Source organism: Diorhabda sublineata, chromosome 3, assembly GCF_026230105.1.
Source record: "Diorhabda sublineata isolate icDioSubl1.1 chromosome 3, icDioSubl1.1, whole genome shotgun sequence".
NCBI lineage: Eukaryota > Metazoa > Arthropoda > Insecta > Coleoptera > Chrysomelidae > Diorhabda > Diorhabda sublineata.
This window is the reverse complement of record NC_079476.1, coordinates 32,275,238-32,290,952: the sequence shown is the minus strand read 5'-3', so window position 1 is coordinate 32,290,952 and position 15,715 is coordinate 32,275,238. Positions and strand designations below refer to the sequence as shown.

Here is a 15,715-nt window from a genome sequence, read left to right as displayed (position 1 = left end):
CGAGACGTCAATTATATATAGAAAGGTTGATAATGAATAGATCTTATCCCACTTCTTTGTATTATTGAAAACTTAATAACCGACACAATCAACAAATTCCATTTCGATTTATATTCCTGATAAAGTAGAATGGATTACGAATTAGCAGGACTTGTTTTGTTTATCACTCCGCTGCTTCTAAGAACGTTCAAGTTCAAGAATTTCCACTTTTCATTGGATGATTTGCCAGAAGTAGGTACCTTATAATGATCTATAGTCATACTACTATTCGTTGTAATAGTAGCTTAGAATCGTATGTGCCGTATATCTAGATATCGGCTTAACTCAGGCAACGCCCTTCGAAAAATCGGCAAAAGTCCGGCAACACTGTCAAAAAAGATTTAAACTAAGCATCTTCGTGCTTCAGACAGTTGTGACTGCATCATTATGACACGTGCTCATCGGGTAGACGCGTTTTCAGAATGAATAACTGATCGTTACATCGTATTAGCGTACGAACGCGGATTAAGGAACGGTACGGACAATCAGCATAACTGCGTGTACTGGAACAACCAGAATTCCCATGTCTTCATTGAAGAAGAACTATACCTGCCTGGGGTGTGCGGGTGGGCAGGTATGCATGCGGGAGGTCTCGTGAATCCGTACTTTTCGAAGGTCTCGTGACAAGCCAAAAACTACGCTTTACGTGTGCAGAAGGACCTTAATGCTCATTTTGGACCACGATTTTATAATTAAAATCAAAATTTAAAGTGTTATGTATGCTTTAAACCTGTTATAAAGTTTTATTTTAAACCTATTGATAAATTGGCACTGCCTTTTTTATTGTTCATGTGAAGTTCGACCCCAAATGGTGCATTTACACCTTTTCTTAAATCAGTACAGTCTTTTTTGTTATTCGTGTGAAGTTTGAACGCCATATATTGTGTGTTGTGTATTGGTGTGTATTTATCAGCTGTTGCCAAAAATTTGTCTAGCGATTTTTCACTAAGATAATGCGCCAGCATGATGATGACTAATTTTTGATCACAAGTAGTAGATTCCTATAATAAAATATTTATTGTGTAGTGCTCGTGAACTACTGGTATCTAAACACTTACTCCACAATCCAATCGCCCGTTTTTAGAGCCTTTACATCTACTCACACTCAAATATACACTCATACACAATATTTGATGTGTAAACAGTAATTTTACTTACATAAAATGACTAACAGTATCCCAAAAAAGTATTTTCGAGACTTCGTGCCTCCCATGACTCAATACTGCGATACGTTGTTGCGTAACAGTCACGTGTTTGATGTGAGTGTATGTTTCGCGACTTCCTTCTTGTACTGCCGCTAATAGCAGGTAACTATCACCGTCCGGAGAGAATACCGGATGCTCTTGGATTTCAAGCCAAGATTGATCTCTGGCCCTCTCGGTATGTGTCTGTTAAAAATTTATTTTTTAAACATTTAGCGAGGATAAAAAATTAATAATTAACAATTTGAATTGAAAATTATTGAAAAGTGACCTGAATGAAAGCTTTAATGTATATTATGGTCTCGGTTTTATGAGAAAAAATTCTGCAGATTGGGGTCATAAAACGTACATATTTGAAAAATAGATTGAAAAGTGAATACTAGGTATGTCTGTAACAAGACTTTGTGCCTAGAGGGTGCTCTAGACGGATGGGGTAAAAAACGAGTAGTGCGTTAGATATCTAGATATCTTGTCTATGCACCTAACCAAAATATGTTTCCATCACTATTATAGTATTTGTGCAATAGCGATTTGAAGCAAACGTGTTTTTTTCTAGTGCCGAAAACCATGTGATGAAAAACAGGAGCAGCGTATCAATCTGAAATTTATCGTTAAATTGAAAAAAACTCCGATTGAGTTCTAAAAATTATTGTAAGAGGCCTATGGGGACAATTATCTATCTCGTACGCGTATTTTTGAGTGGTATAAGTAATTTCAATACAATTAGCGAGCCTTTCTCTGAACTACATTTATTTTAATTTCTTTATTAATTGCAACTTCTATGGTTGAAGAAGTTCATTGCAAACTTTAAGACAGACGACTTCTCGTACAGACTGGATAAGACTCTCAATATTGTCTTCAGGCTTAAATACTCGAAGAGTGAACCTGTTTGTTCTAAACGCTTCACCTATATTTTAATTAAATTAGCACTTGGAACTTCAGTCATTGGCCGTATTCCATATGCAGACCAGTATAATCATCTTGATCGGATCTACCCAACGATATTCACATCACCCAGCTTTTTACCTCGCAATAAAGATGATACAATATGCACGTTCTATAGCGCCGTTTCGTCTGTAATTTTTTAAACACTATAATAATTAGACATTAACAATATTAACTTTTTGTGTTTATTTATTCAGTAACGTAAAGTAGTAATACAGTCAATTATATTTATTCAGCTGCTAATGAAAAGAATTCTTACCTCAATACAAGTCCAGTTAGGCGCTAAGCATGCTGAAATGATACTTAAATTTTGTGCTCTGTTGATCCACACTACTGATACTTGTGTATTTTTATGGCCGACCCAGCCTGCTGACGTTAGGTAATAATCACTGGAAAAAGTAAAAAATGAATAAATCTCAAATTTACCAAAATATCTTTTTGGTGAGTTTCGCCTCACAAAAATAACAATTAACTTTATCGATGAAAATATAAAATTCCTAATATTTTGTAATTTCATTTCATCATAGATTTGAAAATATACCATCTATATTTTGGCCTTTATTGACTATTCAAAAATATACACGCAAATATTTTTTTAAATCTTCTGGTTATCAATTATAAAGCTGTAAGCAGCGGTACTGCGGCGTCGCACAATTTCGACGTATCCAACTGACTGCAGACAGAAAAGGCTGACTGCTGCAGAACAGCAGTGTCGGTTGGATGAACATTTTAGCCGCATGACCGATTTGTTTAAACTTTTCTTGTTCTAAAATTTATTTTCTCATAAATTCAAATGTCGAAAAAATTGCGAAAAATTTCAGCGTGAATTTTTTGAGTTGTGCAAGGAACAAGAGTATTAATGGAAGTGATCTAAATCACGACAGAAATGCAAAAATAATTTTAAAAAATCTTATAAAAGAGAACTAAAATTAGTAAAGAAAAGTAAGTCCGGAATGGGGACTGATGATCTATAAACCAAAATTATGGTGTTTTGAACTATTGTTCTTCCTAAATGATCAAGATGTACCCGAGGCAGCGATTTCTAACCTATCGGAGGAGGAAAAAGTGAGTAAATAAAAAATGTATATGTTCACAGCTCCTAAATTGTTAAAATAAGACATAAAATTTTCTCTTGTTATTTTTGAAGCCTGTGAATAATTTTTGGCACTTAAAGACATTTGTAGGTCAATTAAATCTTCTTAGCTAACATGAAGCCCTAATGTAAGTGTCCAGTTTCTCGATCCTCATTATCCAAATATTGTTGAGGGGTATATCCCTTCGGACTTTTCGTTCGCAAATAGTTATGTAGAATGCAACACACCAGTACTATTTTTTCCATTGCGTTCGGATTAACATTAATGTCAATACGAAATAATAATTATTCATATTTCAAAGTTATCAAGTAGATATATAATACTATAAAAGCGACAAAGTCATCGTCAAAATCGATTGAGATGTTGAAATTTCTGACGAAATTGCAAGAAAGGCAAAGCAAAACTTGGTAGAAAATAAAAACAAAGACTCATACGACAAAAGATAATTAAATGGTTTTCATAAAATGTTGTAGAAAACATTAACTATAATCTCCCTAAGCTCTCTGCGGGCCAATTATTCGATCATAAAGAAGACTTGGTAAATGAAGTTAATATTTGCAGTTCTTACAAAGTATTTGAAGTAATAGTGGAAAGAATACCAAAGAAAAATATCTAGCGTGTTATTTAGAGAAAATATACTGAAATTTATACATGAGACACCGAATTGGTTAGCGCAATTGATTGATATTAGCAGCAAGAACTTGTGAATATATTAATCACAAATGTAGAAGTTATAAAATCAGTCTGTGTTGTAACGGGGCCAGATTCCTAAGTTGACAAAAAAAGTTTTTACCATAGTTGATAAAGGCGAAATAAAAAGTTTAAAACTTATAGGAGATTTTATTTCTTCGTATCCACATGACTGATTAAAAAAATATTATGTTTAACCAATATACTACGCAACTGTTGAAGAAAATAGATTTGAAAAAATTCAATCAACCCCGAAAAGTACAGTAATAGTTATTTACGTTGAAGGTCAGCAGCTGAAGCGCTTTGGTGGCTGCAAGAGTAGCGCAGCTGCTAAAGAATATGACGCTGAAGTTGATAAAGAGAACAGCATAACCTCAAAAATAAGGTTTTAAGGTTATTGGCAAGCATATTATCTGAATTGCACATTACAGAATTACCAATTTTGACTAAACGCAAATACCAAAAGAACCTGGCCCAACAAAGAAATCACAAAAACTTTACCAAAGCATTATTAATATTTCAATAAACATATTAGTAATGCTATAGTAAAGTTTTTTCTATTTTACAACCTGTACGACCACAAAATATATAGTTTAGGCACATAACAGTATTTCTAATGATAATTTTTAATTAAATATCATTCTCCTCCATTATTTTTTGTGTATTAAAAGTAAAAATACTTTAATTTCATTCATTATAATTCCATAAAATGCTCATTGAACCTTTTTGATATCTTTTTTATTTAAAGTTTCCACTAGTTTTCTCGCGGAAAATTCAAATATATACTTGTTCGAAAATTTGAGTTGAATGAAGTTGAGTAAATATAATCCAGTTGAAAACTCGCTCATAAAATGTTTCCGTTGAAACTAAGTGTGATGCGACTTGATTGTTTTCGAATTTTTTATACTGGTCGGAATATAGAGGGTAGTACTTTTTCAAATTTAAAAAGTGGTTTATTCGAAAATTTGTTATATGCGTATGCCCCTCAGTGAAATTATTCTCGTTTAATTAAGAATATATGTTTAAATATTCGACAACATACGATGGCCAGTTTCACTTTACATCAAAAGATACAATAAGCAAAGTTTAAGAGACTTTTTTCAAAATCCAAATAAAAAATAAGGAAACTGGTACCTCTTAATCCTATTTATATTGAAGGATTCGGAGTAATTTTTAATACAGTAGGCTTAAAATTGGCTCATGAATCCAACAATATATTAAAATAATTGTTGGGTGATGGTATATAAAGATAATATACCAAATTTGGAAAGGAGTGATATCTATGAAATTAGTTCTAATGTTTGTGACAGGAAGTATGTTGGGCAGACTAAAAGATCCGTTAATGTCCGGTTTAAAGAGCATTAAAAGAATGTGAAATTTCCCGTCAAAGAGAAGAGATTTTTGATGTAGAGGAAGTGTTTAGTATGAATATCACTACTGGTTACAGAAATTCTAACTAAGTGAAACTTGGTTTGTCAAATTACTTTGGAAATTTCTGTCCTGTTTGCCTAGCAATCGAGTCAAATATTGTTTAAAATTTTATGTAATCTTTGACGTTTTCATCGGTAGTATCATCCTGCTTTACCTTAAAGAATTGCAGAATTATCCCTCAAAGTAAGTTGCGCCGATGGTGGCAGAAGTTAGAACATATTATAAAATAATCTCAAATCAAAGAACTCTTGGTGGCCTTGACAAAATATGCAGATTCGGGAAAATATGAATATGCAAACAGAGATGATTGACGAATGTTAACGAGAAAGGAAATGACAATTTGAGAGAGCATCATGAATACAAAAGGTTAAATAAACCGATTACGTTTTGGTTGAACTCGCCGAATATGGAACACAAAGTGTTATTTGGATATGCAAATTGTCTTTACATTAGTAGATAGCATAACAGAATAAAAGGAGATGTTCGTAACCTTAAATGTAGGTTCTTAATTTTGCAAGGACATACTTAAAATTATGTTTCAGTAGCACAATCAAATTAGTATGTCAAGAATTAAATAAAGTTAAATGGTATATGAACTCTTTTATATAAGTTTTTGAGTGAACCAATAAGTGTCTTCATTTATTTATTCATAATTGATTTCCTCATTTTCCTAACCCTCATTTAAGTGGTGGTTTATTTAAACGATTTTAGTTTAAAAAACAGGGTCAACAGTTGTCCAACATAATTTTTTGGCTTCTACGTAAGTGGAACAAAAAAATAATCTATTTCAATTTTTTTAAAAAGCGTTATCTCTTTCAAAATTATTAACATTACAACTAATATATTTGTCCCACCAGTATTTTCGCTGTTTTACTTATTTTGTACTAATTTGTGGAAATTATTATCCCATCTCTGGTTTTTTTCTTAACCTTTCTAATACTGTTGAATTGGTGTCCTCTCAAGCCTCTTTCCATTTGTGAAGTCATACGGGATCAGGTCAAGCGAATACGGTATGTTGGACAGGGTAACTATGCTATTTGTAGACCCACCATTATCCTGACTGCCACAATTCTGATCTTTCTATGTATCTCCTTTTCATCCAGTTTTATTGCATTCACTTAAAATCTTCGGATCATCTGGTGGATTTTACTAATCTCTCTAGTCTCTAATCCAAAATCTTTTCTGTCCAGGGTTCACCCGCAATCCTAGCTAAGAGGTTAGTCCAGTTTCTAGCTCAGTTATTTGGAACTTTGCCCCTGAGAGAGGCCCAGCTTATCTTTCCATCGGTCTTAGTGCAATACGTGCTTTATTCACAGAATTTTTGTGAACGTGAACGTTTTCGCTCCGTAAATAAGTACTGACCATACCCATAGATCTGTAGCCTTTCTTTTGAGACACATCGAAATATCTGATTGGCAGATATGTTTTAGTTTAACAAATTCCATTCAAATCCATGTCAAACCCAAGCCCGACATATTCCAATTCGATATTCTTTCTGATTGTCCGTCAGAACCCTAAGATAATCTACATTTCCTTTCATTCGGATAGTTGATGATAGCCTACAACGTAATGTAACAATGTAATACACTAAGAAGGAAAAGAACAAGAGACATCAATATTATAGAAGTCTAGCCTGAGAAATGCGTACTACTCTACCCGCAGTAATGCCAGTCCCCGTAGTAGATAATCATTGTCTAGCAATATATTCCCAAATCTACATAAATAGATACTTACAGATCTAGTAAGGCTTTCGGTGGTTGAACAAGATGATATTCTAATGAGGTTATATTTGAAATATCTACAATCCAAAGTTGTACTGACGGTATAGGAGTCCCCGGCTGAAAAAAAAAGATAAATCGTATTATAATAAAAATTGACAAACTAGAACCTCTTTTTACGATAGTTCTTTGAAAATATATCCAAATATCACATAAATGGCGATAATCGTGTCAATACAACTATAAGTTCTCAAGAAATGATACCACGAAAAGTTTAAGTGAGTTTTATTTTGATAACTGATTGACGAAAACATTTATTTTTAAATTTGCAAATCTTAGAATAATGAAAATGAGAGATTTTACTGAATTATTGTGCTTTAATTCAAAACTTACCGTTGGGTACCTTAATGTTCTGGAAGAAGGGAACGAGGGGGCCCTTTGGTAAGCCCCCGCGGATCCTAAAACGGATCCAGCATTAAATTGGAACCATGGAAAATTCATGGTACCTACTTGACTATCGTTGAATGTGGCATATAATAGGTGGGTTCCATCATAGGAACTCCACAAGGCCTCTGGACTTTGTAAAATATCCTCTGAAATAAACGAACAAATGAATTGCATTTTGAAACTTGAGAAAATTCATTCAGTAGTAATTTACAAAACAGCTGAGCTATAGTTTAAGTTTTAGCTGCGGGTAAAGGCTCTTTCACACTTTCTTAACGGACCCGTGTACGAAAACGTACCGTGTGTAAACGTACTACATACTTTTTAATGTAAGCTGTCACAGAAGATATTTTGGAGCAGCACGACTTTGTACGGCAACGAAAAGACAAACAAGCGAATACTAGTGTGCTATGGAAGTGTGTGTGTGAGTGTAAATTCTAGAGAATTATACAAATTGAAATTGATAATTAACTAATAATTACACATATAAAGATATATGCGCAATTGAAAAATGAACTCCATAATTTAACCTGGACGAAGAATTGCTAAGAAAGTTGAATGAACTAGACATAACGAGAAAAGTTACAACATCTCATGGGTTTTGGGACACATTGGAGTTGCTGATGTAGGGGCGGGTAAACCCTCTTAAGACCGAAGCCTTTCCGTGTAGTCGGCTACAGAACAATAGAAAAAAAAACTAGACAAAAATATACGGGAAATAACAGTTTAAGGAACAGCCTATAAAGATTAGGCAGGCAAAGATACTTCGAGAAACCTATAACCAATAGAGATCTATTGAATATATCAACAATTGCGTCCATAATGAAAACCTCATAACGCTAGGCTTAGCAAAGGATGTGAGGCGTTGATTCTGTTATATAGAGGACGAAGCCTCAATATACATTATTTTTAGCGTCATAGACGAAACTCCAAAACTTTACATCAAGAAGCGTGTGAGGAGGATATTTGGAGGAGAGGCCAAAGCTATAGATTGATAACTGTCCAAAAAATAACAAAACGTAGATAAATAGTTTTCATACTATGCATGGTTGCTCAATATAACCATCCATATTTCAAAATTTAGCTCGAAATCGTTTTCTATCACTTAACAATGGTCCAGGAACCAGTTACAAATTCAGTCAATTATTTCTTCTCGAACGAAACTTCCTAAAATGCTTTAGAAATCCATATTATGAATACTTGCGACCGTCAGCTGCGACTCGATTAGTAGGGCGAGCAGCGGCAACCTCCCAGTAATTTCCTCCTATTTAAAATTTGTCAGATTATAATTCACCTATTTTGAAGAAAAAACAAGTCAGGGGACTATAACATGTTGGTCAGCTTGCTGTGTGAACATGAAAAGTAAAATTATATTTTCAATGGTTTCGTCTAAACTAAGAATTCACCTAGTTTTTGTCATGTCAGGTTTCTGTATCTCCGTGAAAAGTTTCCGTAGGAGGCTGCCACTGCGCGCCCCACCCATGGAATCACAGCTGACGGTCCCGAGTATTCATAATATGTATTTCACGAATTTTCGATTGGGATGGACTTGGCCATGGAAATCTTTGGAAAGCTTTGAATAACTGCCCGTATCATTAAATCTAAATTTTCTTGTTTTTCGTGACTTTCTGTGAAGCCATATCAACATTAACAATAAACGTGTTTGGAACTGGTCCTATGGCACATAAGATACAAAGCTTAGTGTCTTCTGAAACGTGTACCTAGTAAACTTCCAATACTGCTTCACTTGTACAGGGTAACGTAAAAAAACAATGAGCATGATAAAGAACATATGCTTCGTAAAATGAAAGTAAGTATTCCATAATCATATTATTTGTATCAAAATTCACTGATATGGGTTTCTTGAAGGTAACTTATGACCATACAGTATCGTTTGTTAGTTAAGTTGGTCAAGTTTTTTGTGGACAGCTTTATATCTAAATCTGGGTCTAATCGGAAAATAAATATTTTTGTGTATTGATGCCATTCTTGATAAAAATATCTTAGATAAAACTTTCGCTAACTTTTATTTAGTAAATAACTTTGTTGATAAATGTCTGTTTTATCATATTTTAGTTTATATACACAGATTAAATTTTTCAAAGTTTGTTAAATACTTACTATGAAACTTCGACAATCTGTTATGCGTCATAACGAGATTGATATTTTATTGTTACGGACTACCGAGTGATATAGGATGGGTATCAGAATTGTTTCGTAAATATATTTTGAATAACTTCCTTAAACTTCAAAATATTTATATTTATTCCATTTATATTCAATAATCATCAGCCATAAGTCTATTTCGAAAGATCATCTGATACACACAAAAATTTTCATATGGGAAAACCATTTAAGAAACCAAGGAAAAGTTATAGACATGTTAAGGTGAAAGTGCCACGTTTCATGAAATACTTGATAAGTGATATTTTGCTTTTAAATGTAGCCAAATTAGCACGGATGATGCTAAACGTCCGGGATCGTCATTTACTATCACTACTTCAATGAAATGATTAATAGAATCCGTGCCCTTATACTTAGTGATCGTGAACGGAGTTTGCAATATAAGGTCACATATGAAAAAGCTTAAAAAGTTAAGGTGGATGTTGTGATTGTTTAATGCTGAACAAAAGCTCGGTCGCATTGATTATGTAAACCATTGTTTGGACATTTTCAAATGTAATCCAAGTAAATTTTTTCGATATGTCACAGAAAATAAAACTTAAGCAAGTCATTGGAAAAGTTAATTATACCACGCGAATTGAGGAGACTAGTGAAAATGATAATCGGAAAGCACATTCACTTTGGAGAGCAGTATTTCTAACCAATTTGAGGTAGGAAAAGACAAGAAGACCCATTATCCACAACTCTTAGCTGAGTTCAGGAATTTTTACTAAGAGGAAGTGGTATAAAAAGCAAATAATTAATTTATAGACATAAACATGAGTAGACAATAATAAAACCGATATTATTATACAGGGTGGGCCAGAAAAGCGTAAGATTTTACAAACTCTCTTGCGTTTGAACGTTATGAGAGGGAGTTGCACGAGTGGTGGGGGTGAGTATCTCGGTTCTCGGAAATTTAGTCGCGATAAACCACTTCACCGGAGCGTAACGTGCATTAAACATTATTAAAAAAATGGCGATCAGGAAGTTGTAAGCTACTGGTTCGGCTCTCAATCAGAAGTCTACGGGACGCCCAAGATCAACAAGAACGGAAGACACAATTCAACAAGTTAGAGATTCAGCTCAACGTAATCCTGGTTTATCGACTCGCTAGCGATCAGCCAAACTTGTGGTATCCAGAACATCTTTGCGGCGCATTTTGTCGAAACATCTGAAATTATACCCGTATAAAATTCAACTTGTGAAGAAATTACAGCCAAATGATTTAATTTCAAGACAAGTTTTTATTGGAATAATATTGGAATGCTTTCAGAGTTTTAAAAATATTCTGTTCCCCGACGAAGTATATTTTCATTTAAATGGGCATGTCTGTAGACAGAATTGCCGTTACTGGGTTGCAGAGAACCCACGTGCAAAACACCAAAAGCCTCTGAATTTGCCGAAAGTAACCATTTGGGCGGCCATATCAGCGCACGGAATTATTGGACCCTATTTCCTTCAAAATCTACAGGGGTAACCTGTCCCTGTAAATTCTAAATGATACATAGTCATTTTAAGAGATTTTTTATTTCTGCAACTGCAACGATTTGAAGCCTATAATCGTACGACATGGTTTCAACAAGATGGCGTAATATGTCATACTTCTAATGCCTCTTTGGCGGTCGTAAACAAAAGGTTTGCTGGGAAACTGATATCTCGCTGTGGTGACATTGCATGGTAGCGTAGAAGTCTGCACCTAACAACACCGGATTTTTTTATGTGGGGATACCTGAAAAGTAGAGTCTACTCCAATAACCCAGTCACGTTTAAAATTGTGTGTGGATTATATTTAGTTTTTTTATTATTTTTTTTTAAATTAGCAAAGCTTCCTGGCTCACCCTGTATAATGTAATGGAAATAACAACTACACAATATAAAAACTGAAATCGAATATTTGAGAGTCACTATCACAAATAAAGGAGAAGAAGAGAAGGAAATAGAAAAAATAACATGAAGAATAAACAAAAGAAAGCAAAATTAACTGAAATATGGGAACGTGAAATGTGGAATAAAAGAAAATATATTGTACAGAAGAACAAACAAAAAACTATTTGTATTGTATATTCATCCAAGTATGGTCGAATCGGTGGATTGACATACGAGAAAAGTACATAGAGTCTGAAAGCATAAAGTTTTTCACAAATGGTACTCGTGTGACGCAATTATAAGAAAGGACATTCAAAAATTCGATCCGTTCAGAAATCCACTCTTTAATCCAACCAGAACCATTGTTCTATATACTATAATACTATAATAAATAATTATATCCGCGTCCATCATTTGGATATACTTACCTTGGTATAACCAATCTGGAATCCCGTTGTAGATAATATCCGGTTGACCCGTAAAGGTTATCCTGGTATCAGATTCATCTGTAGGGGATTTTCTATGGTAAATGTCGTTATTAAATACTATTAATAATGACGTGGTGTCTCCTAACCAAGTGACATATTGTAGGCGTTCAGGTTGCGCTTTCGGTGACGCTTCTAACCGAACTGGAATGTGATGACTGTAAAAGAAAAATCGTCAAGACCTAAAAGTTATATTGATTTGTATAAAAAATACAAGCAGATTATTTTCATGGAAGTTAAGTTTGGTAATAGTCGGTAAAAATATAATTGGAAAAGTATCGTTCTTCACTCATTTAATCTTCTATTTTTTTTAGTGTTTACTGCCATTCAAGAATATCCTATTCAACATTATTCATATTTTATCCTTTGCGTTTTCTCGGACATATTTTGATAAAGTATTTTTACGAAATGACATGTATAAAATAACAATGTTAAAGGTTAGATAAGAATTGCCTCCTAATTATTTCTCTATCAATTTTTTCGGGACACCATCCTATATATTCGTTGTATGTTGTATCCAAACGATATTCTTATTGTTCGTCATGTTTTATTTCCCAATTTTCATTAAAAATGTACACCCATAACTTGTTCACTTCTATATAGAGATGCTATGGCGAACGTTCCATGTAATTAAAGAAGCCTCTGCATGCAAAGTTTCTGATTCAGGAAAGAGTCGTAAAAATCTTGATATATATTCATTCAGTAGCGTACATGTAATGATCTATTAGTCTGTAAATTCATTATAATGAAGAATCGTACGATATTTGTCGATTGGTTGCGGTCTTCAAAGTAAACCATGGAGTTTAGAAAAAGAGGCGATACATCTTCATACACTTCTACATACCAGATACAGGTTCCGAAATGCTGAACATCAATGATACTTTTTTTGTCACTAGATGCTTAACACAGCACATAAGTGCTAACCTAACCTTCTGTATATCATTCAATGTGTTTTTTAGTAATATCAGTTTGGCGATGTTTACATAATAACTGAGACTTCGTCCATATTTTCGCTGTGCCACATCTTTTTCTTCTGGTGTTTGTTGGAAACGTTATGGCTACGTCGACGAGAAGGACTGAAAGTACTTTTCTCACACGACATGTGTGTTATTCGTCACCTGTCTATTGGTGAGAATAGAACTAGCGTAGTAATTGTCATTTTGTAGCACCTTCTGGGGTTGGTTTGTAAAAAACGTTCCAAAAATAAGAGAGAAGATCGACTTTGAATAGCACCGAATAGTTCTAAAGTTTATTTATCGAAGAAAAATAGTTGATGACGCTACTTCTTAAACATCAAATATTTCGGGAATATCTTGTTCAAGTGTCTACCGAATCCTTCGTGAGTATAGAGCCAATCATTTAGTGGCCGACCCAAAAAAAAATTGCAATTCAATCGATGATTTCGATAAGAGCGCTTGATTGTCAAAAAATTGTTACAATCTGTAGACAAAAGCTTATAAAAACATAAAAATAATTAAATAAAGATACAAATAGAATAAAATTTCAATATACAGAATAAAACCAAAATTAAATATTATTAAAGAATAGAAATCACAGGAAATATGCCATCAAATTATTGCGGAATGCGTGAAAGGACGATGTCGATTTTATTTCAATTGGTAAGTGATAGTGCATTTTTTCTACATTGTAAAATATTGAGCCCTTAGCTAATCGAACGTGGAGTAGGTAGTTAAAGGTCGCCATCGCTCTCCTGAGTAGATAGCCGTGCAACGATATTTCTGAAATTGGAGAACCTTACTTATGAATTAGGCAAACGGGTTCAAAGATGAATAAGGAGAGAAGAGTCATAATTTTTAATCTTTTAAAGGAGTTCATGCAGTGAACCTTGCTGTTTAGTCCAAGTAAATATCTAACAGCTGTCTTTTGTAGTTTGCTCAAATTGAGTCGCACTACACGTTCCCCAGAAGGGAAGGGCATATCTGAGATGCATCTCAATAAGGGCATAATAGACTGTTAAGAAGGTGGATAACTTCAGTTCTTTGGAAAGTAATCTCAGCGCAAAACAGGAGGCACTTAATGTTTTAGATAAGGCAGCAACGTGTAACTCCCATTTAAAGGAATTGTCAACAACAAGCACTAAGAATTTTACAGATTCAACAACGTTTATGGTGGTGTTGTTTGATAAAAAAGGCTGCAATGTATTTTTGTATGATGAACCTTTGGTTTTGGGAACGTTGAGACAGAAAAAATTAGAATCGCTCTATGATTTAAGGGTGATTAGGTCACTAGATATGGTCCTATGAAGTACCGTGCCCTGCAATTGGACATATTTTACCACTGATGTCTGTCGTTTATAAATAGAAGTAACAAAATAGTGCCTAGTACTGAGCCTTGGGACACTCCACATTCTATTGGCTGGCAAACTGACATCGTTGTATCAACCCTTACAGGCCGACTTTTGTTGGTAAGGTACGACTTTAACTATGCGAGAGGTGTTCCCCTGAAACGGTAGTACTGCAATTTTTTGATTAAAATATTATGATTAACACAATCGAAAGACTTAGAAAAATTACAAAAAGTTGTTGCAGTGGAGTGATGACTGTTTAGGCTAGAGTACACATTATTAAGGCGGGGGAATATAGCATCAATCATTGATGGATAGTAAGTATTTTATATTTGAACAGAAATGATAAAAGCCTCTTTTTAAGCAATATTTCTATGATTTTAGATAACGTGGGAAGGAGTGCGATTGGGCGATATTTCGATGTTTGATTTTCATCTCCTTATTTATGCAGAGATATTATTATAGCCGTCTTAAGGCAATTAGGAAAAGTGCCATTTTGAAATTAAACGTAATTAAAGTGGTAAGGTGGTTAAATATGCAATCGAACAGACTCGAAAACATTTTTAATTTAAGTCCATCAGTTCCAAGTGAGTATTTATTTTTGATGTCATTAATTGTACTGCGAAGCTCTGTTAAAACTACGGACATAAAGAGAAAGCTGTGTAAGTTAGCATCAGGGAGATATGAAAGCGGAGCATGAGAAGGGGTTATAGAATTTGATAAATTATTGGCTACATTCACAAAGTAATTATTAAGGTTATCAGGTGAAGTAGAGATTATGCTCGATGATGAAGAAAGAAGAAATATTGATATTGACATTGATGTACAATTTGAACCCTTTTTTATAAATGTAGACGCCAGTGGAAGCTGAATGTAATCTGATGAGGAATAAGAAAATGTGTCTATTGAGGAAGAAAATGAAGATTTTATTTCAATGTTTGATACACATTTTTTTCATTTCTGTATTAGGTGTTAGCAATAAAATCCTATATACGTTTACATTATATATTTATTAATTGATCGGTTTGGCCGTTTTCATCCCTGATCAATTGTTTTGGTTTACTAGTTTTCTTCAACAAATAGACTTTAATATGTTACACTTTAATTCAACTGAAACGCTGAATCTTACAAATCTAACCTATTAAAACGACTTGCCATTGCTTCAATGACTTTTTCCTTCCTTCTATATTATATATTTCCCTTTGTTTGAATATTGATAATCATACATCAATTAGTTCTGCTTTTGTTGCTTTTTACAACGCTATTTAGCATGATCAATTGAGCTCCGTCTGTCTGTATGGTACAAATGTTGTTTTCCAAATTACACTAA

The 15,715-nt window shown here is 33.8% G+C and overlaps 1 protein-coding gene across 4 annotated transcripts in view; it reads right to left on the bottom strand.

The window, feature by feature from the left end:
* The window catches only part of LOC130441890 (dipeptidyl aminopeptidase-like protein 6), a 197,628-nt gene that overhangs the window by 13,514 nt on the left and 168,399 nt on the right, over nt 1–15,715 (bottom strand). For all 4 annotated transcript variants that reach the window (XM_056775715.1, XM_056775717.1, XM_056775716.1 and 1 more), the window contains 5 exons: nt 12,024–12,238; nt 7,513–7,712; nt 7,136–7,239; nt 2,446–2,575; nt 1,198–1,427 (listed from right to left, as the gene is read on the bottom strand). In XM_056775715.1, the coding sequence (XP_056631693.1) occupies nt 1,198–1,427; nt 2,446–2,575; nt 7,136–7,239; nt 7,513–7,712; nt 12,024–12,238 (879 nt within the window). The remainder of the gene's footprint in view (nt 1–1,197; nt 1,428–2,445; nt 2,576–7,135; nt 7,240–7,512; nt 7,713–12,023; nt 12,239–15,715) is intronic.